Source organism: Saccostrea cucullata, unplaced genomic scaffold (assembly GCF_032062105.1).
Source record: "Saccostrea cucullata isolate Sc308-1 unplaced genomic scaffold, CSIRO_AGI_Scuc_v1 ctg61, whole genome shotgun sequence".
Classification (NCBI taxonomy): domain Eukaryota; kingdom Metazoa; phylum Mollusca; class Bivalvia; order Ostreida; family Ostreidae; genus Saccostrea; species Saccostrea cuccullata.
The window spans coordinates 263019-287500 of NW_026937101.1; the positions used below are offsets into that span (position 1 = coordinate 263019).

At 35.9% G+C, this 24482-nt stretch overlaps 1 protein-coding gene across 1 annotated transcript in view; it reads left to right on the forward strand.

Moving 5' to 3' along the window:
• LOC134247307 (muscle calcium channel subunit alpha-1-like) overlaps positions 1-23070 on the forward strand; it is a 64196-nt gene extending 41126 nt beyond the window's left edge. The window contains 29 exon segments of the mRNA XM_062729672.1: positions 1980-2163; positions 2548-2677; positions 2824-2883; positions 2976-3082; positions 3237-3324; positions 3473-3580; positions 3715-3767; positions 4086-4232; positions 4431-4632; positions 5018-5176; positions 5338-5448; positions 5580-5663; positions 6052-6072; positions 10626-10748; positions 11176-11241; positions 11377-11471; positions 11970-12123; positions 12343-12470; positions 12614-12710; positions 13124-13325; positions 14505-14635; positions 14892-15002; positions 15314-15612; positions 15792-16034; positions 16314-16491; positions 17070-17169; positions 18953-19179; positions 19450-19746; positions 21448-23070. Of these exon segments, the coding sequence (XP_062585656.1) occupies positions 1980-2163; positions 2548-2677; positions 2824-2883; positions 2976-3082; positions 3237-3324; positions 3473-3580; positions 3715-3767; positions 4086-4232; positions 4431-4632; positions 5018-5176; positions 5338-5448; positions 5580-5663; positions 6052-6072; positions 10626-10748; positions 11176-11241; positions 11377-11471; positions 11970-12123; positions 12343-12470; positions 12614-12710; positions 13124-13325; positions 14505-14635; positions 14892-15002; positions 15314-15612; positions 15792-16034; positions 16314-16491; positions 17070-17169; positions 18953-19179; positions 19450-19746; positions 21448-21489 (3947 nt within the window). The 3' untranslated portion in view covers positions 21490-23070.
• The last annotated feature ends 1412 nt before the right edge of the window (positions 23071-24482 follow it).

Below are 24482 nucleotides of genomic sequence, written 5' to 3' on the forward strand. Positions count from 1 at the left end.
CATTGATCAATGAAGTGTACAAAATATGTTGTATTTCAATAGTTCCTCACCTGAAGTCTTGATTCAACAGCTCTAGTTTATTTAACAGAACTTGATATAGATTCTAATGCTGCATTTTTAGTCATTTCTTTAAGATCTTTTGTTTCCCTGTAAGGAAGTCCATTTTAGCATTTCTTTCAAGGAAGGGCACTTAATTTAAGAATATCTTGACACTAGTAATGTAAATAATTTTCTAATTTTTCCATTTGTCAGCACTTTTAGGCAACACCTATTAACTTATTAAGGGTTGTAGATTATATTTGTATGACAATAGAGGATAATGTATTGGAGTTCATGAGGAGGTTGCTGATTTAGAGTTGTGTGTTGTAATGAGGAGGTTGATGATTTAGAGTTGTGTGTTGTAATGAGGAGGTTCATGATTTAGATTTGTGTATGTAATGAGGAGGTTGATGATTTAGAGTTGTGTGTTGTAATGAGGAGGTTGCTGATTTAGAGTTGTGTGTTGTAACAAGGAGGTTGATGATTTAGAGTTGTGTGTTGTAATGAGGAGGTTGCTGATTTAGAGTTGTGTGTTGTAATGAGGAGGTTGATGATTTAGAGCTATGTGTTGTAATGAGGAGGTTGATGATTTAGAGTTGTGTGTTGTAATGAGGAGGTTGATGATATAGAGTTGTGTGTTGTAATGAGGAGGTTGCTGATTTAGAGTTGTGTGTTGTAAAGAGGAGGTTGCTGATTTAGAGTTGTGTGTTGTAACAAGGAGGTTGCTGATTTAGAGTTGTGTGTTGTAATGAGGAGGTTGATGATTTAGAGTTGTGTGTTGTAATGAGGAGGTTGATGATTTAGAGTTGTGTGTTGTAATGAGGAGGTTGATGATTTAGAGTTGTGTGTTGTAATGAGGAGGTTGATGATTTAGAGTTGTGTGTTGTAATGAGGAGGTTGATGATTTAGAGTTGTGTGTTGTAATGAGGAGGTTGATGATTTAGAGTTGTGTGTTGTACTGAGGAGATTGATGATTTAGAGTTGTATATTGAAATGAGGAGGTTGATGATTTAGTGTTGTTTGTTGTAATGAGGAGGTTGATGATTTAGAGTTGTGTGTTGTAATGAGGAGGTTGATGATAAGTTGTGTGTTGTAACAAGGACGTTGATGATTTAGAGTTGTATGTTGTAATGAGGAGGTTGATGATGTAGAGTTGTATGTTGTAATGAAGAGGTTGATGATTTAGAGTTGTGTGTTGTACTGAGAAGGTTGATGATTTAGAGTTGTGTGTTGTAACAAGGAGGTTGATGATTTAGAGTTGTGTATTGTACTGAGGAGGTTGATGATGTAGAGTTGTGTGTTGTACTGAGGAGGTTGATGATTTAGAGTTATGTGTTGTAACAAGGAGGTTGATGATTTAGAGTTGTGTATTGTAATGAGGAGGTTGATGATTTAGAGTTGTGTGTTGTAATGATGAGGTTGATGATTTAGAGTTGTGTGTTGTAATGAGGAGGTTGATGATTTAGAGTTGTGTGTTGTACTGAGGAGATTGATGATTTAGAGTTGTATATTGAAATGAGGAGGTTGATGATTTAGTGTTGTTTGTTGTAATGAGGAGGTTGATGATTTAGAGTTGTGTGTTGTAATGAGGAGGTTGATGATATAGAGTTGTGTGTTGTAATGAGGAGGTTGATGATTTAGAGTTGTGTGTTGTGTAAGATGAGGAGGTTGATGATGTAGAGTTGTGTGTTGTAATGAGGAGGTTGATGATGTAGAGTTGTGTGTTGTACTGAGGAGGTTGATGATATAGAGTTGTGTGTTGTAATGAGGAGGTTGATGATTTAGAGTTATGTGTTGTACTGAGGAGGTTGATGATTTAGGGTTGTGTGTTGTAATGAGGAGGTTGATGATTTAGAGTTGTGTGTTGTAATGAGGAGGTTGATGATTTAGGGTTGTGTAATGTACTGAGGAGTTTGATGATGTAGAGTTATGTGTTGTAGAGGGAGAGACTGCTGCTGAGGATGAGGCAGATGAGGAGGACATGGAAGAACTGGAAGATGAGGAGGAGGAATCTCAGGCGCCCTCAACCGCTCGACCACGACGAATGTCAGAACTCCACATTCCTGAGAAAATCAAACCTATTCCTAAGGCTACTTCACTCTTCATTTTAAAACCCTCCAACAAGTAAGTCCAAAATCTTACATAATGTTAAAATAAAACATTCAAAAATAAATCAAAACATTGACATTTTTGAAAATGTGTGTCAGAGCAACAAGTTCTAAAGAGTCTAAATAGTTTGTATGTGCAAGGTTGGTACTTTTCCCACACAGAATTACACTTAAACCACCATATTTGATAAATATCACTAAGATAAATCATAGAGCTATAAGACAATCCTATCACAGTTATATTAGGTTTGCTTTAATGAACTTATGACAAATTTCCAGTTTAAGCACATTTTGACCATCTAATAATGTCTATGACACCATACACCTCTGTGTCTATCACAACTTTAATCCACTGTGTTTAGTATGACAGGTCTTGTAATCTCAGTGTTGTATTTGACAGATTCCGTAAGATTTGCCACAGGATCTGTAACCACCCGTACTTTGGTAACATCGTCCTGGCCTGTATTCTGATCAGTAGTGGAATGTTAGCGGCTGAGGACCCTCTACAGTCAGAGTCCAAGAGAAACGAAGTAAGTGTGGCACCGATCCCCTAATATAATACAACATAGGTGTTATAAATTTATTAATGGTGAATCTGGGTCTCTTCCTATGAATTTGGTTTATTATTTTAATATTGCACTTTTAAAAAAATTTTCATTGTGTTATTTCATTGTAGATCCTGAACTACTTTGATATATTTTTTACTTCCGTTTTTACCGTTGAGATTATAATCAAGGTGAGATTATTTGTATTTGAGCATCCTTTCTTTGTGTCTCGTAATGAATTGTTCATTTTACAGCTGCTGACAAATATTAAACTTTTTTGTAGATCATCACTTATGGACTTATTTTGCACAAAGGTTCATTTTGCCGCAGTTTCTTCAATATTTTGGACTTCATTGTTGTTGGAGTATCCATCATATCATTTGTTCTTAAGTAAGTTTCCTGTCTGTTTTGGCATAAATTTGCATTGGGAGCAGAGACTGTGCTCACTATTCTCCAGAGAGAATTATTTTTTTTATGCTCAGCTCTAAAGCTGTAAAAACATCACTCCTGTCCAGCACTCCTAAATTTTTGTTCTTTTTTTCAGCAATCAAGCCATATCTGTAGTCAAGATTCTCAGGGTGCTGAGAGTGTTAAGACCACTGAGAGCCATCAACAGGGCTAAAGGACTCAAGGTTTGTCTCCTGTCTGTCTGTCTGTCAGTCTGTCATCTTCAGTCACACACACTGTAGACTACAGCTAGTACAGATGAATCCTTTCAATTGTTTCGTTCTGTATATTTCTTTGAGGTCAGTTTTTACCTGTGTTCCCCTTCTATTGCAGCACGTGGTACAATGTGTGATTGTGGCTGTACGCACCATCTACAACATCATGCTGGTCACCTTTCTCCTACAGTTTATGTTCGCTGTCATCGGAGTCCAACTTTTTAAGGTTTTTCTAGATAGGGTCCTAAGATTACTCTTAAAAAATGTATGGTTCAGCTATGATGCAATGGTACTAGATGATGTAGGTGATATTGCATGTATTGGTTCATTAATTAAAGTGATAATGTCCTCTGATTTCAGGGTCGGTTTTACAGTTGTTCAGACAGATCCAAACTGACAGAGATGGAGTGCAGGTCAGTAATTATAATGCCTTTTTTTAACTATGTGTCACTTCGTAAGCAACATATTGTTAAAAAAGTAGCATAGAGGATCAAATTTTAATCAGATTGATTGGAATTGGTAAATACCAATTACTTACAAGAATTATTACATTGATAATGAATAAGAAAAGACTTGCAGAGATTGCCAAGATTTGTGATAGTCTCAAAGATATATATATATCTTCATGCCTCATTCCATTACACCCTACGAATTGTCGTTGATTTTGATGTTGATTTTTTTGTTGATTTTGTCATTGATTTTATCCTTGATTTTGGTGTTGTTTTCTGCAGGGGTCGTTACATTGACTACCCAGAAGGAGAAATAGATAAACCTGAAGTGAAGGAACGGGAATGGACAAACAACGACCTGAATTACGACAATGTTCCCAAGGCCATGTTGACACTGTTTACTGTCTCCACGTTTGAGGGATGGCCAGGGTATATATCGTTTTTATATCTGAAAACGTCCAGTAAATTTAATCATACATAGAATTATATTTCTGTGTAAATTCCCAAGAATTCTTAAATAGACTTGAAACTAAGTTAATTATGATTTGACAAAGCAAAGGAAAGTCTAGAATTTTGTACTAAAATACTCTTTGACCCTGAGTTATAATGTTTGTAATGTATTAAAAGGTTGCTGTATCAGTCCATTGATGCCAACGATGAGAACCATGGGCCTATTTATAACTACCAACCCTTTGTGGCCATCTTCTATTTTATCTTCATCATTGTCATCGCTTTCTTCATGATGAACATCTTCGTGGGTTTTGTGATCGTCACGTTTCAGAATGAAGGAGAACAGGAGTATAAGAACTGTGAGCTGGACAAAAATCAAGTAAGACATCACATTGTACTGAAACTTTATCTGACTTGCTGTTAAAGGGGAATCAAGTAAGAAATCACATCCTTGCTGAAATTGTACTTTACTGTGGAAAAGGAAATTACTGAGTTCTGATAATTAATGAAAAATCTAATTGTATACCTGTAATGAGTCATGTGTTGAATTTTTTTTTTTTTTCCCAATAAAAATGTACAGATTTAAAGTAAAAAAAAAAAAGCGTTATTATAACGTGTGAAAATAGAGATGTTTTGAAGCTTTTTTTTGTAGAAACATATGCAATTCATTGGTCTGATTAAATGAGAGGAGGAAAAAAAGAAAGTTTGTTCCTTACCCACATTTAACAATTAAAAATAAAAATGATCTTGACGTATCATTTCAGAGAAAATGTATTGAGTTTGCTCTCAAAACTCGTCCTACCCGGCGCTACATTCCTAAAGCTCGCTGGCAGTACAAGATCTGGTGGTTTGTCACCAGTCGAGCTTTTGAGTACGGCATTTTCACCTTGATTATTCTCAACACCGTTATTCTGGCCATGAAGGTTTGTGTATAGAATGATTCGTGTTTTGTTTGATATATCTCACAAAATTAGCTATGGATTAAAATTTAATAGATTTAAAGCCTTTGCCTGATGTTGCTATAAACAGTAGATGTGTGGAGGAGCCTTGATGTTCTAACCTTGTCTGTGTGTCTGTGTTTCAGTATGATGGACAGTCAGAAGCTTACTCAGATGCCCTGGATTACCTAAACATGATCTTCACTGGAGTCTTCACCATTGAGTTTATCCTGAAACTGATGGCATTTAGATTTAGGGTAAAACATCAGTGTTACCCCAATCTAGATATAGCTTTCTTTTCAAAAGTGCACTTTCTTAAGAATTTTACAATTGAGAAACATTTGAGACAGTTGCAGCTTAATTATTTGACATTTATGTTATTTTGTAGAACTATTTTGGAGACCCCTGGAATGTGTTTGATTTTATCATCGTCCTGGGCAGCTTTATAGATATTATCTACACGGAGGTCAATGTAAGTATTTTGCCCCTCCTCTGGGGGTTCTTCGAGGACCTGTCTCCTCATCTCCTCGTGACCTGCATCTGTGGTCTGATGACTGTGGTTTATGAGGATGAAATTCTTGTGACTTTTGCTTCCTCTTTTTGTCATGTGAGATTAACATGGCAGAGACTGCATCGTGAAAAGATTCTCTTTGTCAGTCTTAACTTTCTTTTTTCTGCTATTTCAGCTGACCTATTTTTTGATTGTATTTTCTCATGTAGTGGAAGTTTATACGATTCTCTGATATTTTTCTATTTTTAATAGTACGACCCATCTACATTAGGTTCTAGACCATTATCTTTTTTAAAAAAAAAAAACCATGTTTAGGATTTGAAACTTTAAAAAACATTGCACATTTCAGCGAGAAAAGGGAGATTTAAAGGTAATAATGTGATCTAAATGCACTGCTAAATGAGGCTGTTTTAATCTCTAGTTGACATGTGTTTTAGTATTTTTCACAACAATTTTTAGTGATTCAAGACATTTGTCTGGATCTGAGTAACCCAGCTTTTTAAAACAGACATGATTTTCCGTTTCCATATTAAACAAAAATTTTTTAAAATTTGGACGCATATTTCAAATTGTTTGAAATATCACCTTTATTTAATCTCTAAATTCAATTCTTCCCAAAGAAATCTCAAAGTCATGTCTGAAGAAACGTAACGGCAGACTAAATGAATGGTGCTACACAAATAAAACTGACTGCTTGTATGTCTAGCTGAGTTCTAGGGGGCTGATGATCAGTAGACAGCTTACGGCTTTCTCTAGATGTTGACTGTTAGTTATAACAGAATCTGAACTTTCTTACCTTTATGTAGAGGCTGTGCTTCATTACTACTGTCCTTGTGACAGATTTTCAAATTCTTACAAAATGTTCTTATAACTTTATTTTCAACCTTTACTTTTCTGATTATTTTTTAGTTTCTTTTCCTCATTGAATAATAATTGTTCCTATGTCTCTTTTGCTTCTTTTTGGACTAGTTTTGTTATTTATTTCTTTTTTCTCATTTATGAATCTTTAACTGTACTAATAATAAAACAAATTTATTAGAAATCAGCCAGGTCTTCTTAAAGAGACACACTGAAGTAAAAACAGGAAAACTTGAAGAAATGTTATTAAGGTGTCTAAATTAATGAATAGAAGTCATGTGCCACCAGTCAACAGAGATGATAGGATTGATGCATTTGATATAACCTTTGTATTTTGGGCACTTCCTTGCTTTATTACAGTGCAGCTGAATTTGTCGAAACTTAACTTTAAATATTTTTTTAAATATAACAAATATGACTATGGACCATCGTGTCTAAATTCATCTCGGGGGCTTCAAATTCACTAGATTCCCAGCAATTGTCTTGATTCACTAAAGACTGTAAGGGCTGAATCACTCTGATGTACAGTTGTACATGTAGCAATAAACAGATTAGATGCCATTAACAACAAAATCACTCTGACGTAGCAATGAACAGTTTAGATGCCATTAACAGCTCTCCGGCCATTATAGATAACAGATACAATGACCGACAGACATTAGATTCTGAAGCAGTGCCTGATTTATACATTAACATAGTATGATGTCAGTTTTGTCTGTCTTATTTCTCTGAAGCAGGCCGGATGTTAATTGTCTCCTCAATAGTTCACTGTGGATATTTCATTAATCCAATAGCTCTTTTTTAACTTGGTGTTTTGTTATTATTATAGAGATTTGTTTCTTTTTTTCAATCTGAGTGAAAATTTATTCATTATATAGTCACTGATCATTCATTTAACTTGCATCTGCTTATTGAAATTGAGTGAGATTTATACATACTGAATTTAGTGTCTAGAAATACATGAAAAAAAAGATACGATAAAATAAAACTCAACTAAATGATACATCTTTGTTCCAGAATTCATTACTTTATATACAACTTTCCCCTTTACTCTCATGTAACTGTCTGTCTGTGAGAAAGTTTTGTTGCAGTTTTCTCAGTAACTACTCATTGCATATGCGGGAAATTAAGCACACTTTATGTTTAGACATGTCATGTGGTGGGATTCATTTTTGTATGAATCCCTCATCAATTACCTGTTTATCCCTGTGTCTGACAGTAACTGAACTTGTGTATATTCACTTCAGGGTATTACTAGTGAGCATTGGCTCACAGACTTCTCATTTGAGTCTGAGATAGATATTGAAGTTTGTTTTGCCCTGAGTTGTAAGAAAATGACCACTGTTTTGATGGATAATAATCTTTGCATGGTGGAACATTTCACTTAGAATGCATGGACTGACTCGGACTGTAGTATTACATGACAAGGCACCACCAGTAGCTGTTTGTAATTTGTCTTTGGAAATTTCTCATGTTAACTTTCATAACATTATATTTTTTACAACATGTGATGGTAGTTTTTTTTCCATTTTGTGTGTGAATAGTCTGTTTGCACTGGTTGATGTGATATTAATACATTTCCATGAACCAGGCTGGATTAGGGTTGGACGGACAAGTCCAATAATTTTTAGCTCACCTCGACAAAGTCCATTCCTAGGTAACAATAAGCCCTACTTGGACCAAACTTTATTTCTTGGATGATGCATCTAGAAATGGACACTACCCAACCTACTTCAGATGCTGGATCTGACCTTTATTTTTCAAGTGTGTGAATTAGAGTCATAGCTGAATCAAACAAACATGGATGATGAAAGAAGGGATGGTCACTTCCAGACTTGCTTCAGATACTGAATTTGACATATAACTATAATTTCCAGATAGGTTTCCTGGGTGATGTTTGTGGAGTAGCTTTATAATTATATGGTCTATTACAATTCAACTTGCATGGATGATGCTTGAAAGGATGGACACTTTCATTCTTGCTTTGTATGTTGGAGATGACTGACATTGTTTTGAGAACAGGTTCAAGTTTTTGGAGCAAGTCCATCTCCAATTAACTACAAGTCCTACTTTAACCAAACTTGCATGAATATTGATTTTGGGATGCACAGTAACGAGAAAAAAAATATGATACGGTATTTGCCTTACCCATAGACAACATTTGTCGAGGTGAGCTTTGTAATCTTTGACCTATTTTTATATTCTTATGGCTAGGTGCAGTCGAAACAAATGGATTTCACTTATAACATTTTTGGATGATAAATAATTCATCAATATTTTGATTGACATTTCCATAAATTCTTCCTTCAGACTAAATAGTTATATGTTCAGTTGTATCTGGGTTTTTTTGTAAACCATAATATTGATGACTTGTCTATATACTTTTATCGAGTAGCATTCTAAATATTAGTCTGTTGAGGCAAATTTATATCAATTTTGAACACTTTATAGTGTAGAAAACAAACACTCTTAGACTACTTTCTTTTTATTTCTCTTCTATATTTCTACTCTCAATGTCTTGGTGATGAAAACTTGCATTATAAATATTTTCTTCATTTTCATTTGAACAAACACTGATTTATTTTGTATGTATTTGGAGTTTTCCATTGGGCTGCAGATATTATCATTCTTTAGTAGACTGCTTATATTTGACATGTTTAAGTTTGTGTGTCCAATTTTTTTCTATGCCAGATGCTGATTGTATTTTGTTACTAATTATGGGTTCACTTTGTAATTACAACAATCTAATAGCGAGCCAAGGTTGGTTGACTGTGCACTGAATGTTAGACTCCTATAGGTCTCTCTCTCCTAAAGCATGGCCTACAGAGACTGCTTAGCATGTCTTATCCCTCCTGCATGTCTAAATCCATTTTATTTCTTTTTTGCTAAAAGAAATGAAGCAAATTGCTTGACTTTGTGTTACATAGAGTTTCCTTCACTATTCTGAGGCTGAAATAGAGATATGTAGTGTTTATCCTTGAATATTAAACCTTTTGACTATTTTTTTTTAAGATCAAAGATTTCTAAGGAAAAAGAATTTATTAAGTAACTTAAGAGTTTTTATTTCTAATCTATATTAATGGTAAAGTTAAACGCTTAAATGAACAAGATACTGAGTACATGTGTACTCAGAAATGAAGACTGTATTTAGAAGTTGCTTGGGTAGAGCCCTGCTCAGTAATTAGCCTACAGTATCACCCCCAGCGCTGCCTCGCCTCTCCCCCTCCCTCCAGCTCTCTGCCCCATCTGGGACACCCTGTTACTCTGATAGACTCTATAGGGATGTGTTGTATATGTGCATGATAATGGTGGTCTAGACACACCCTCCCCCTGTATAAATAGGTCAGTGTTACGTCAGTATATACCCTCAATGTGTAGTAATATGTCAACTGTTTGTTATGTATATACATGTAGTACATTGTTAACGGAATTGATTTCAAGCAAGACGAGGATCTGGATGTAAGATATTCCATATGTATGTCAGAAAATATCCTATAGTGGAAATAGTGTAGATCATTACAATATGTAAACTATATATTGGAGACAATATCTGTTTTTGGTAAAACACATTTTTGAAATAATGTACATGTACGTGATAAGAATCACACACACAGCTATATGCATGTAAACATATACTCCATATACTTTGAATGATTCAGAATTTAAAAAATTATATCTGATATTTTTACACAAGTAATTAAAAGAGTTATATCTTCATTGTTTCTTAAAGACGGTTTTACTTAAGTTTGAAATGGTTTTTTTATCATATGTGTTGTCGTGAAGTGATTTGCTTTTATTTGACAGCTAACCGGGGACAGGAAGGTTTTTTTCACTCGTGTTTTTACATGTTTTCACTTGTATCAGCAATTTTTTAGGCATACACAATTAAAATTGTTAGTCTGTAAATTTATTTTCTGGGATGTAGATTAATGCACCCAGTTGTTTTATTTCAATATTTGCAAGCCTTTATATTTGCTAGTGTGTATTGCCTCGGGCAGTGTCATGTTGATGAGATCCTGTACATATTGAACACCTCTACATATATACCCCTCTTTTCTCTTACAGCCCGGGCAAGGCATAATCAGCATTAACTTTTTCCGTCTATTCCGAGTGATGAGATTGGTCAAACTTCTGAGTCGAGGCGAGGGAATACGAACTCTTCTTTGGACATTTATCAAGTCCTTTCAAGTAAGTACTGTACAGTAGATTCCTAATTTTAGGTGAGTACTTGATATTGCTAGATGATTTGTGGGCGTCAGATTGCGAGAACATGTAATGGCAAATGGACTGTTGATTTCAAGTATTTACTTGTAATTCAGCCATGTAAAAACAAAAGAGAAAAAGTTAATTTTAATTGCTTCTCACCATTTTAAACAATGGCACCATATTAATTAAACAATAGTGAATGTTACGGAATCTATTATACATGTAACAGTTTTTATTAACATTGTACACACTTCTGGATGTCAATGAGAGTTTTTTTTAAAAAAATGTGCAGTCCTCAATTGACTTGAAACAATATGTAAATGATGTGTCTGTATCTTTTATAAATATTTTTATATAAAGAAATTCTTATCATGTTACAACAATTTACCATTGCTGTTCACTTTTTCAGGCACTTCCCTATGTTGCTCTGCTCATCGTCATGCTGTTTTTCATCTATGCCGTTATTGGAATGCAGGTAAAGCGCTGAACCCTGTTCTTACCATTGTTCTACTATAAGATAGCTTTATCAAATCTTCATTACTTAATATGACTTTGTCACAGTTTGAAATCATTTTAAGTGATTAATTCCAATCATTGCTATCTTTGACAGTTGTTTGGTAAAATCTCTACAGACGTGGAGGACTCTCAGATCCACAGGAACAATAATTTCCAGACATTTCCTCAAGCAGTATTAGTTCTCTTCAGGTAAAGTACACTATGGATATTTCTACAGTAAAACTTGTCTTCTCTGGACATTGTGTAATCCAAAGTCTTGCTTAATATGATGATAACTTTTCAGTCCATTTTTATAATAAATGTATATTAAAGCTTCACCATCAGATATCTCTATAGTTTAAGACATCTTTATATGTAAAAAAAAAAAAAAAAATCTTGTTTAATCCAGCACCATTGGTTTAAAAGAAATTGACCAGACTTGAAAATATTCAAGATTAAGACAACATTCGTTAAAAATAAATGAATTTACTATGTATGAGACAAAGTTTGCACTGTATAAGGCAAGATTTCGATTTACAAACCATCTTGGAATTGACAAGATCCATATACTTTTATAAAACAATAATGTTTAAAAAAAGAACAATAAATGTATTGCGTTTTCTAAAATTATCACTGAAGCCTGTTGTAAAGGTTCTCATGAAGATATTCTTAGACTGACAGTAAGACAGGGGGGCATTTCTGTTACAGGTCGGCTACAGGAGAGGCGTGGCAGGACATCATGTTATCCTGTGTGGGGGGTCAGGACTGTGACGCTATGTCTGACGCCAAGCCAGACGAGAAATGTGGAAACGGCGTGGCCTACTTCTACTTCATCTCCTTCTACATGTTGTGTTCATTCTTGGTGAGTGGAACAGAGAGGAGAGGAGGGGGGTTAGCATGGGGAGAGGCGGGATTAGCATGGGGAGATGGGGCGTTAGCATGGAGAGAGGGGTTAGCATGGGGAGATGGGGGGGGTAGCATGGGGAGAAGGGGCATTAACTAGTACAATTTTGGATAAAGTAAAACCTGGTATATGCCTTAATTCTTAAAAGTGAATATAGATTGATGTCATTATTTTCAGATTATTAACTTGTTTGTGGCTGTCATTATGGATAACTTTGACTATCTGACTCGTGATTGGTCGATTCTGGGGCCGCATCATCTGGACGAGTTTGTCAGGCTGTGGTCAGAGTACGATCCAGAGGCAAAGTAAGTCAACTGTAGTCTGAAGTGTCAGGTTATTTCTCACATTAAAAAAATATCCGAGTATATATATTTATTTAAAACATTGTAAAAATGATCAGTCTGTTCAAATGCTTCAAAAATTCATATGATGTGATTGTATTTCCCAGAGGAAGAATAAAGCATTTAGATGTTGTCCAGCTGCTCAGAAAGATATCACCCCCTTTGGGATTTGGGAAGCTTTGTCCTCACAGAGTTGCCTGTAAGGTAAGCATATCCTTATTTTTTAAGGTAGCCCTTCAGTAGCAATACTGAAAATAAGTATCATGCCCCTTATTTTTCACAAACATGCTACATGCATCTTTTTGAAAAAAAAATCACTGTAAATGTATTACATTTGGCTATGTATTCTTTTTAGCACTTTTGGCGGAAAGAAACTTCGGCTAATTCAAGTACCTTAACACTAAATGTCTTGCACATATATACATAATAGAGAATATTGGGAACTGCACTTATTCAAATCTATTTTAACATATTCAAAAGTCAATTTCTGCTAAATATTGTACACACGAAATATAATACATATACATTATTTTAGGTGAGAAATACTGAACCCTAGTGTGCAAACATTGTCAATTTAAATTCTATGAAATCATATCACACCCTCTTTGTATTTCCAGCGTCTTGTCAGTATGAACATGCCCCTGAACAGTGACGGAACCGTGATGTTTAATGCCACGCTGTTTGCCTTGGTGCGAACGTCTCTAAAGATCAAAACGGAAGGAAACATTGACGAGGCTAACGAGGATCTACGTAGAGTCATCAAAACAATCTGGAAACGAACCAGTCCTAAACTTCTGGACCAAGTAGTCCCCCCTGCTGGTAGTGAGTTTTATATTTTGTTTGTTGTGACACTAGAGCACCAGATCACCACTTTCCTGTCGGTAGTGTGTCTGTAAGGAGGTCCACGGGAGCTCTCTCCTGAATGGTTTGATGTTGAGTTCTCCGTAGGAGAGATCATGCATGTTTGTTCAGTTCTAGCTGTTTTTGATTTACAGAGGAAGAAAATTACTTTATTCTGGAATAAACTCTTTTTGGAAATATTCTGTATTTGAAGGCTCTTGTATGATTTTTTCTTCTCTGTGGAAGAAATTATAAACAGGTGTAGTACCAATAATTATACTGAACAATTTAGAATATTTTGGATATCAAAATTTAGCCAATTTTATTTGGTGTGACGTCCTCTGTGTAGAGATTATTTTATGTAGTACTGTTTTTCTCGGACACAATTCTTCACCATTTCCTTAATTTACAGTAGGTTTCCTGAGTGACTTGATGTAGTATCATTTTTGAGATTGGAGTAAAAAAGTAGATTTTTGTGATTTCTCATTTATGATGGGGTATTATTTATTCAGAAATAGTCTACTGTAGATCACTTAATTTTCGTGACACCTTATTTTTACGAGCTAGTCATTGTCTCTTTTATAGCGAGACAAAATTTTCACGAATTGTGGTCACTGCTCTATATAATCTTACGGAATTCTATTATACGCGAGAATGAAATTTTCGCGAACATACCCTGTCGCGTAATTACGCGAAAATAAAGTTCTCGCGAATAAAAAGTGATTTACAGTATTTATAAAATAAGAATTCTACTTTTCACTATATCTGTATATATCCTTTAATTCAGCTGTTTTCTGTGAATAGAAAATCTTATGGATTTACACAAAAAAACCTAGCTTTATTAAGAGATAAGACATCCCATGTCAAACTCTTGACAGGTTCTCCTGATCTATATACACACGTGTTGATAAGTTAATGAGATGATTTTATGTACAGTGAAACTTGTCTAATCCAAACAGCACTGAATCCTCAAAAATTGACTATAAAAAAAATAGATTAGACATCATTAAAACCAACTGAAATGACTAAAAGGGACTGAAAGTTTACATAGTATTAGACAAGATTTCGTAATACACAACATCCAGATGAGACAAGTTTGACTTTATGTATAGAGCATATCAGAGGTTTCTTAATGGGTCGGTTATTTTGTCATTGCAGGAGAAGATGACGTGACAGTGGGAAAATTCTATGCAACCTTTTTGATTCAAGACTACTTCAGGCGATTCAAAAAACGAAAGGAGCAGATGAAAAAGATAGAGAAGGGGCAGGAGCACACAAATGCTCTACAAGTAAGACAAAGGATGAAACTGCCGGGCAAATTACTTATAAGACATGCTCGTTAATTGTTGGTTGCAGCTACTTAAATGTTACAAACTGTGCTTGTGTAGCTAATTCAGGGACAGCTGTTACTTTTAATATGTGTTGCTCTTACACACTGTTCATTGTGAGTGACATTTTGAAATTCATTACCTCATATTTTGACCTTCATGACCTAGGTTTTGGTAGATCTCAATAAATTTCCTATTAATTTGCTCTGTTGTACAGGCTGGGTTGCGAGCTGTACATGACCTGGGACCAGAAATTCGCCGTGCAATATCAGGAAACTTAGACGAGGAGGACTTCGCTGAAAAGGATGTCGAGGAACCTATGCACAGGGTTTGTAATGGAGAAATATGTGTTGTTTTGTGTATAATTCTTGTAAATTAAATCAGTATTCTATTGTTCCTCTGAAGCTGTGTTAGAGGGAGAACATTGTGTCAGTCTGTTGTGTAATTACAGAGAATCCACAGCTTGTTTGGCAATGTTATCAAAGCTGTGACCGGCGCACACAAGACTGGGCAGGGAAAACAAAACCAATCCCAAAAGTCGGCCCCCTCCGTGTAGTCCTTCCTGCCCCCTCCACCCCCCACTTCTTGTCTCATACCTGTCTTTACTAATCTCCTGATTACATTCTTTCCTTCTAACAGCGGAACCACAAACTGTTTGGATTTGGCAGTGTCATGACAGCCCTCGCAGGAGTCCATAAAACTGCCATCCCTTTTGCCAGTCGGACACAGTCACTTCTGATCAATCAAACACCCAAAATCTCCTCCCACACCAACCTCTCACCGCAAAACTCACTCAACGGAAAAGTGACCCCAGCAGACAGCTGTAACCATCTGAGTGTGGAACAGCGCAATGCCATCAACCGAACTCCCTCCCCCCTAGCTCCTGTTCGCGTCTCACCAATGATGAGCAATGATTCCCGTCGTCAAAGCCATACCAGGTAATGTTTGGTTTGAAGTAAAAGTGTAGTTAATGGTTAAACTGTTGAATTAATGGCAGTATATTGAAAGTTTAGATCTGTCAGTCATCTGAAACTGAAAAAGGTCAAATAAAGCACTTTTCATTAACTAGCATTTATGTTGAAAAGCAAAATTTACTATTTATGAATTTATCTTTCAGTGGAATTTCATCGTCTGAATCCCACCGTGACTTAGTCCCCAGGAGCCCCATCAGCCACGACGCTGTCCCCCCTAGGAGCCCCATCAGCCACGACACTGTCCCCCCTAGGAGCCCCATCAGCCACGACACTGTCCCCCCTAGGAGCCCAATAAGCCAGGACGGCTCCGAATCTGAGGTCCCTCAGTGGGACAAGTATAAGCCTCAGGATGTCACCAAGAAACAGGGCATCTACGTCTACAGAGAGTAAGTAAACAGGGCATCTACGCGGTGTCATTTTTGTCCTTTCACACTTGCAGATAATTTTGCACTGTTTTAAATTCGCCCAATCATAGTTTTATGTAAGAAATTATACTGAAATCTTTGAATTGGCCCCATTTTAAATTCTCCCAAATGGGTAGGGCGAAATGGGCAAAAATAAAATGGGGGCAAAAATTTCCCTGTATACAGTATGTCCATAGAGAAAAAGTAAAGCAAACATCTATGTCTATTGAGAATAAGTCTGATTTTAACCTTTATTTTTAGTCTGCCACAAGAGGACAGTGATTATGAGCGAGAGGATAATGCCCCTCCTACTCCTCCCCCAAGGAAGTTAAGTCGTCGGGGAGCATCACTACGTTTGGCCTGCATAGGGAAACAACAGAGTGATGAAAATCCTCTCATGAAGAAGATCGCAGAACCATTAAAGCTTGCTCAAACTCAGGTAACATGGATGACTATTGTGTAGAGCATACTGTAGAAGTACATTTTTCCGCGTGGTATTAATTTACGGTATGTACGCAGTCACAAATTTTCCGCGGAAATTTGTCCAAGCGTACTTAATATAAATGTAAGGCATATATTGATAGTCTAGAAAATCCGCGTAATTTTTTACCCGTGAATTAAACAGAAATTGAGATTCTGCAGAATTATGACCCCGTTGAAAAAAGTATGTTTACAGTATCTCAGGCAAAAGAAACTTTGCTGAATGTCCTCTTTTTATCTTTACCTCTGTTTGTTTGTCTGAGAGGACAGATCATCAGAACTTTCTCTCTTTAAAACTTCCTGAATGCATCACATTGAGATGCAATGCCCAATTCAGAGTTCAAAGTCACATAAATATCCACCTAGTTTACAGTTGTTTTCATTTAAAATAATGATTTACTTGAATTTATATTTTATCTTGATCTTGATTTAAAACAGAGCTTCATAAAAACATACTTATTTGTGTGGTTTGTTACGTTGTAAATACTTTATTTTGTTTGATGCGGCATATTGTAAGTAATGACTTTGCTTATTTAGGCCATGGCAGTGGCAGGACTGACCAGTGATGGTCGACAGCGGCCAAACGATTATTCTAAATTAGGGCTTCCAGAAAACAGAGCTTCCTTCCAAAACCAAGGTACTAAATTATATTATTTTAATCAGAAATTTTCTCTGATGGACTAGAATGGCTGAATGTAAAGATCTTTTTAATTAAATCACAACTTTGTTTAAACATAATTATTAGGTGGATCTTGCAACTTTATTAGCTCTACTGGTCAGAGACCAGAAGAGCTTATGCGATAGTAATGTACAGTTTTGGTCTGATTTCAATATAACTTAGCCCACAAGTAGACTACACTAAGATACATAATTCTGTGCATCAATTTTTGATTTCGATGAACGGTGTTGCCGTGGTTACTAAAAATAGAAATTTCTGTGAAATTCTTTCAAAATGCTACTCCTCCTACAGTTTTGGTCCGATTTCAATATAACTTGGCACACAAGTAGACTACACTAAGATACATGATACTATGCATTGCTTTTTGATTTCGATGAATGGTGTTGCCATTGTTTCTCAAAATAGAAATATCTGTGAAATTCTTTCAAAATGCTACTCCTCCTACAGTTTTGGTCCGATTTCAATATAACTTGGCACACAAGTAGACTACACTAAGATACATAATACTATGCATCGGTTTTTGATTTCGATGAATGGTGTTGCCATGGTTACTAAAAATAGAAATATCTGTGAAATTCTTTCAAAATGCTACTCCTCTTACAATTTTAGTCCGATTTCAATATAACTTGGCACAAGTAGACTACACTAAGATATATAATTATTCTGTATATCGGTTTTTGATTTCGATGAATGGTGTTGCCATGGTTACTAAAAATAGAAATTTTTGTGAAAATCTTTCAAAATGCTACTCCTTCTACAGTTTTAGTCCCGATTTCAATATAACTTGGCACACAAGTAGACTATACTAAGATACTTAATTCTATGCATTGGTTTTTATTTTGATGAGTGGCAAGGATTATTTTTCTATTTATTGCTGTTTTAAAGTTTCAAGTCCCAACTGCGACTTTTCTCTTCCTTTGTTTTATTAAGTATAAACCAGTAGAGCTACAGTCTCGACAGAGACTTCTGTTTTTTTTTTTCCTGTTGATATATTGAATTTTAGTCAGATTTGTTTTAAATTTATGCTCTAAAGCTCAAAATGTCCATCATTTCATGATAGATTTGTGTGCTAATATTTTATAAATGTATTTGTCATTGAAACCCAACCACTACTGTGTGTTGTTCAAACCTCATTTCTGCTTTGTAAATTGGAATTTTACCCTGTGCTGGTTGATAATGAATTACACAACATAAATATCTGCTTTGTTTGACTAACTTTGTGCAGAGAAAGCTTGGAAATGTCTTCACAATAACATATATTCAGAATTATTTTAGACTGGACACTACATGGTCTGTTGCGTCTAAAAGTTTCAATTGCAAACAACAGAATTGTAATCATATGGAAGTTTATCTTATTCTGTTTAAAAATGCCAGGTGGAATTAATAGCATGCTTGCTTATAAAATTTTAATGAGGTGTCCTTTGTGATTTAGCCCAGACGTCATGTGTTATATGTTTCAAAGTGCTACATGCTGTATCATAAATGTTTGAGGCATTATGTACTGTGAAATCACTATTCTGTGGGTTTGATTTTCACTGTTTTTGCAGCATGAAGAGATGAATTCATCTCTTCCAGTAATGTATTTTCATGAAATCAATCCCCACAAGCAAAGAAAAGTGTTATTTGGGTCTGGGTTGTTTTATTAACATTCACTCTCTGTAAGGCTTAATGTTATAATGACTGTCCCAGCATGTGTGACTGTGTATGTCCACTAACCATGCATGTCTACCACCAATTTCAGCACATTCCACATTCTCACGTTCAAACTCCCTCATTGAAGGACGCAACATGTCACCGAGGCAGAATCTACATAGAGGCTCTGACACCATGGCCATTCAGGACTCCTCGGGCATGTACTCCCGTACCAAAGAGGCGGGGCCTCTCATCATACCGAACTATGTGATGGCCAATCAGAAATATCGACACGGCAGTCACAATAAATCCAGTGCTGAAAGCTTGGTAGAAAAGGTACTTTATAAATTCTACATGCAAAGATGTATCTAAAAGTAAATATTATATCACTAATGTATTGGTTAAGATAAATATAGCCCCTGACCAATTTTTATTTTCATATGGTAAAGAAAAAAGGTTTTCCCTTCATTAAGGACCCATATTGTTTGAAGTATTGTTTTACAGTGTGGTAATCTTTTATTTCCAGATTAAAATAGAATGACTTAATTTTATCTTATGCAGGACAATTTCATCAATGAACATCCACAAATAACACCTATTTTTCAGGTGCTGACCGAGGAGGGCTTAGATCGCTATGTAGATGCTCACACGTTACAACAAGAAATTGCAGAGGCCAATGATATGACAGCGGACGACATGAACATGGCAGCAAGAATGTTACTTCACCCACCAGATGAGAATCACACGGGGGCGCTCCACCCTGGCCAGAGAAGCCCCTACTATGAACATCTCGGGGGGTTCCTGGTGCAGGAGATGAAGGACTATAACTGTTACTCCACCAACGATGACCTGAATCACAAGAGCTACAGTCCCAGCTCAGAGGAAACCAGTGACGATGAAATGGTATTTGTCACCACTTTATGATCCCTCTGTCCTTGCATGGAGATCTGTCTCTGGCGCTGTCTTTTTATAGAGAATGCTACTGAGCAGCCAGGGTTGGCCCAATCAAGTCTGAACACTCTTAAAGTCAAAAACTTAAAATCTGCCATCAACCTACCCTGCTTATCTGGCCTGTTGTGGATGTCAGGGCCATACAGGACCAAGTTCATTGGTTAGATTCCTTGATTGGGCGGGTCTGATGAGAGTAGGACTTTGATTGACAGCTCTGGTCCCATTGGGAGTGGGAATTAACGCTTGTCTTCCATACTCATCATTATACTGGCCAAATAAGCTCGACTTTGGGGATTCTCATCTTGGGTGAGCCTGTAAAAAGAGTAACCTTGATCATTCCGAGTACAGCAATTACCAGTCAGAAAGATGAGCATCTGTAAACTCGAGTTTGTCTGGCTCGTTATTGCCGAGGTTAAATGTACATTGTAATCAATCATAGAACCAGTAGAAAACCTTAATATGAAGGTCATATTTATCAATACTCATCAGTTCTTCTTTGTATTTTGAAGCCACATTTTGCATGTTGTGAAAATTGCTAGTTTTTTTCCTGTATATAGAGTCTTATGCTTTTCTTCCAACGGTTCAAATTTTTTGGCGTGTACCATTTTATTGCCATAGGTGTATATATTCATAGAGCTTGAACTAACCTGAACTCTACCATTTAAAACTTTAAAAGCAGTACAGGTTGTATGTTATCTATGTGCCTGCTTTTCCGTATACATGTATTGCGGTTGGTGGCGGTGATTGTTAAAAACTGTCTAATTATTCACCAGAGATGGACTTGAAGTGGAATTTTACCTTTTAATTTTTGTGCAGAAGACGAGTCAACATGAAAAACAGGACTAAGATTCCTCTGGAGGATGTGGCAATCCAGTGAACCATAACTTAGTGTGACTGACAGAATGAATTAATTGTTCTCGGTGCAATAAAACTCACTTAAAATCAAACCAGCTGGCTCTGGTTTGCAATGTTGCTTGATGCAACCTTTTGTTTCTTTCATACACTGAATATATGTAAATATTTATTAATGTACATGTATATAAAATGTACATTGATTGCGTTTGATGTAGTTTTATGAATAATTGTTAGGTTTGAATATCTGCATGCAGATCTGTGTAACAGAATTCAATGAATTAATAATCAAAGTTTGTGCAATAAGAATTCAAATCAATTTATTTGAAATTCCTATTAATACTTTGTATGGAAACATGTAGATAATGAGATTAGATAGGAAAAATTAACTTAAAACGACAAGAAATATTTATAATACTACCATAAACTGAATTCATGATCTGATCAAAGTTGTGCCATTTGTGTGTATATGTGAGACCTTATAACAGAAACCATTGAGATGACACCTGTAATTTATATAACCCGCTCCCTGAGAATGCTGACTTGTGCATGTATTGAATTATTGTTGACTGATGAACTATAAAGCATGGACACTGAGACTGTATGTTATGTCTTCACAATTCGCTGTTACGTATTTTAGTTAAGGTTAAATAATGTAAATATCATTTTTTACAATTATAAATAATATTAATATATGGCAAATATATGTGAATATATTTATGTGGGTAAATGTTTTTGACATGCTTTGGAAGAAATTCTGAAAATTGTTTGGTAACGAAGGATTATTTGCCGTATTTTCAGAAGTTCCGTTTGACTAGACATGCTCACAGTTTTAGATATTGACCTTTGACCTTCAGCCAGTAAAAAAACCTTGATCCTCCCCAGCTGTGATATTCCTTTGTGTGTGGAGAGACTGTGATGTTACCATAGAAACCAAGCTCCAGACCAAACATTGACCTGAATGAGAGGAACGGAGAACTTCTGAATGAAGAATCACATCGCGTGTGTGTACGGATTCATTCTTTTATATCATACTTCACACTGAATTTCTTCAGGCATCATGTTTGTTTTCCAAAAGTTCCATATCATAATTTTGTATGAAGTCTCAGTGCATAATGAACCCTCGATTTTTTGGGTGTATACGCAGTTGATACATGGGACACACGAAATATCTGCGTGTGCATGTGTGTATGTAGATATAATTGTTCATCAGTCGTGATCGTTTTGATATACCTCTCGTGTCTGTAGGAACGTGACCTACAGATGGAGAATCCACTTGTCTCTGGCATGGACAGACAGAAATCATACCCTCTAGTCTTACATGGGCCTGATCATGTTATTTATATTAATCAGAGTCCTAATTTACATTGTTATTTACTTCATTGTCTAATCGGTCACCAAAGTTGTTGTGTATAGGCAGATAAGTTCTTAATATATATAATGATCTACTGATATATAATTGTCAAGTATTTATATTGATGTTGAAGATATTTTATCAAATCAGTATACAGGAATCCGACTCTTAGCATTGTTTTTTGTGTTTTTTTTATAATTTAACAACAGAGAGCATTATGGGACATGAATTTTATCTTATAATACTTAAAACTGTTATGTATTTTGTGAACATTTTTATTGTGATGTTCAACAGTTTTTCATTTTGTTCTGACATTTTCCTTTATGTGTGTTTAGTATCATTGAACATTTGACAGACTCCAGTTAATTATGAGCTTGTTTATGAACTATTTGGATTTTTGAGTGGCGTGTGAATGCATAGACTCTGTATATATGTAATAATGTAAGATTTTTATGATTTTTAACAGTTGTCAGATGTTATATGTACATAGAGAAAACCTAAGTTATGACAGGAGCTACATAACTCACTGTTTTGTTGACATGTGCAGACATTGTTTCCTTTCATTATTTGTCTTTTTTCTTAAGTCCAGAGGAGAACTTCAGAGCTGATATTACACAATGCTTTTGTGAAGTGTTGTCACCGAACATTTCTGTGATTTCTCTCTTCAGTCTTGTTTTACCACAGCCTCTGTAGCCCCGGGGTGTCTGGATGACCCCCTGTTAAGCCCGGGGCCTAGTGACGACTACTCTTGTAGCATCGGCTCAGGCTCAGCGGGGGGATCATTTCGACGCCCACGTTGCTGGAGGCATTACGCTGTATTATGGAGTCCCACTACGTGTCATGTTTTATCTCGCTGTTTTCTTTTTTATCTATGACTGGAACCATGAGAGACTTCTTCAGTGACAGCTCTTTAATTCCATATTTTTATCTTATGAGGTTGTATCCATGGCAACAGTCATGATGCTATCAGTTTTTTTTCCATTGTGATAGATTTTATAATGACTAATGCCAAAACCTTAAGGATTGAAAATTTGTATCAAAAGTTTTTTAAAGTAAAGTATCCTAATTAACCAGACTTTTTGTTTTATTGCAAAATTCTTTTATAAAGGAATATACAGAGTTCTGGATTAAATATATTGAAAAAAGTTCTCTGTGCATCTGAGGTAAAGTGGTTTGTAGCCTTGCATAGTTTATCAGTATTGAAGAAATGAAGAGATGGATAAACATTGGGCATCTGGAATTTAATAAGCTTTGGCATCTGGAATTTAATAAGCTTTGTACAAGCATAAACATTTTTTTAAAGTTACAATCCAAATGACTTGATGAAAAACAAGAGGCCCATGGGCCACATCGCTCACCTGAGTAACTTTGGTGATGCAGTTATTTACCAAATTTCCCCATTTCTAATATTTATTGTGGCCCACTACACCCCCCCCCCTCCTGCCAACACCCCCCATCTTGATTATAATAATTTAGAATCTACACTACTCCAGCATGCTTCGACCTAAGTTTCAGTTTTCCTGGCCCACTGGTTCTTGAGAAGATTTTTCCTACTATTATTTCTATATAAAACTTGGATTTCCTATTGTGGTCCCACCCTACCCCCCGGGGGTCATGATTTTAACAAACTACAATCTACACTACCCCAGGATGCTTCGACCCAAGTTTCAGCTTTCCTGGCCCACTGGTTCTTAAGAAGAAGATTTTTAAATATTTTTCCTATATATTTCTATGTAAAATTTGGATTCCCTACTGTGGCCCCGCCCTAACCCTGGGGGTCATGATTTTAACAAATTAGAATCTATACTAACACAGGATGCCTCCACATAAGTATCAGCTTTTCTGGCCGACTGGTTCTTGAGAGGAAGATTTTTAAAGATTGTTCCTATATATTTCTATCTAAATCTTGGATTCCCTATTATGACCCCATCCTACCCTTGGGGGTCATGATTTGAACAATTTAGAATCTACACTACCCCAGGATGTTTCCAATTAAGTTTCATCTTTCCTGGCCCACTGATTCTTGAGAAGAAGATTTTAAAAGATTTTTTCTGCATATTTCAATGTAAATCTTTGACCCCCTATTATGGCCCCGCCCTATCCCCGGGGTTGTTGATTTTAACAATGTAGAATTTACACTACCCCAGGATGCTTCCACATAGGTTTCAGCTTTCCTGGCCCACTGGTTCTTAAGAAGAAGATTTTTAAATATTTTTCCTATATATTTAAGCATTGAATTAATATTTTTGGCTGTCTTCGGTCCTATAACACACCTGGCTGTGCCGACAAATTGAATACCGCGCGTTAGCGCGGTATGATAAATTTGTCGGCACGGCCAGGTGTGTTATAGGACCGAAGACAGCCAAAAATATTAACTCAATGCTTATATTTACATTCTCTAATTTTCATTCTTCATAATTGCTTATTTCGTTAACATTTAATGTGAATTTAGCGCCCTTCAAAACTAACGTGGTTAATAGAC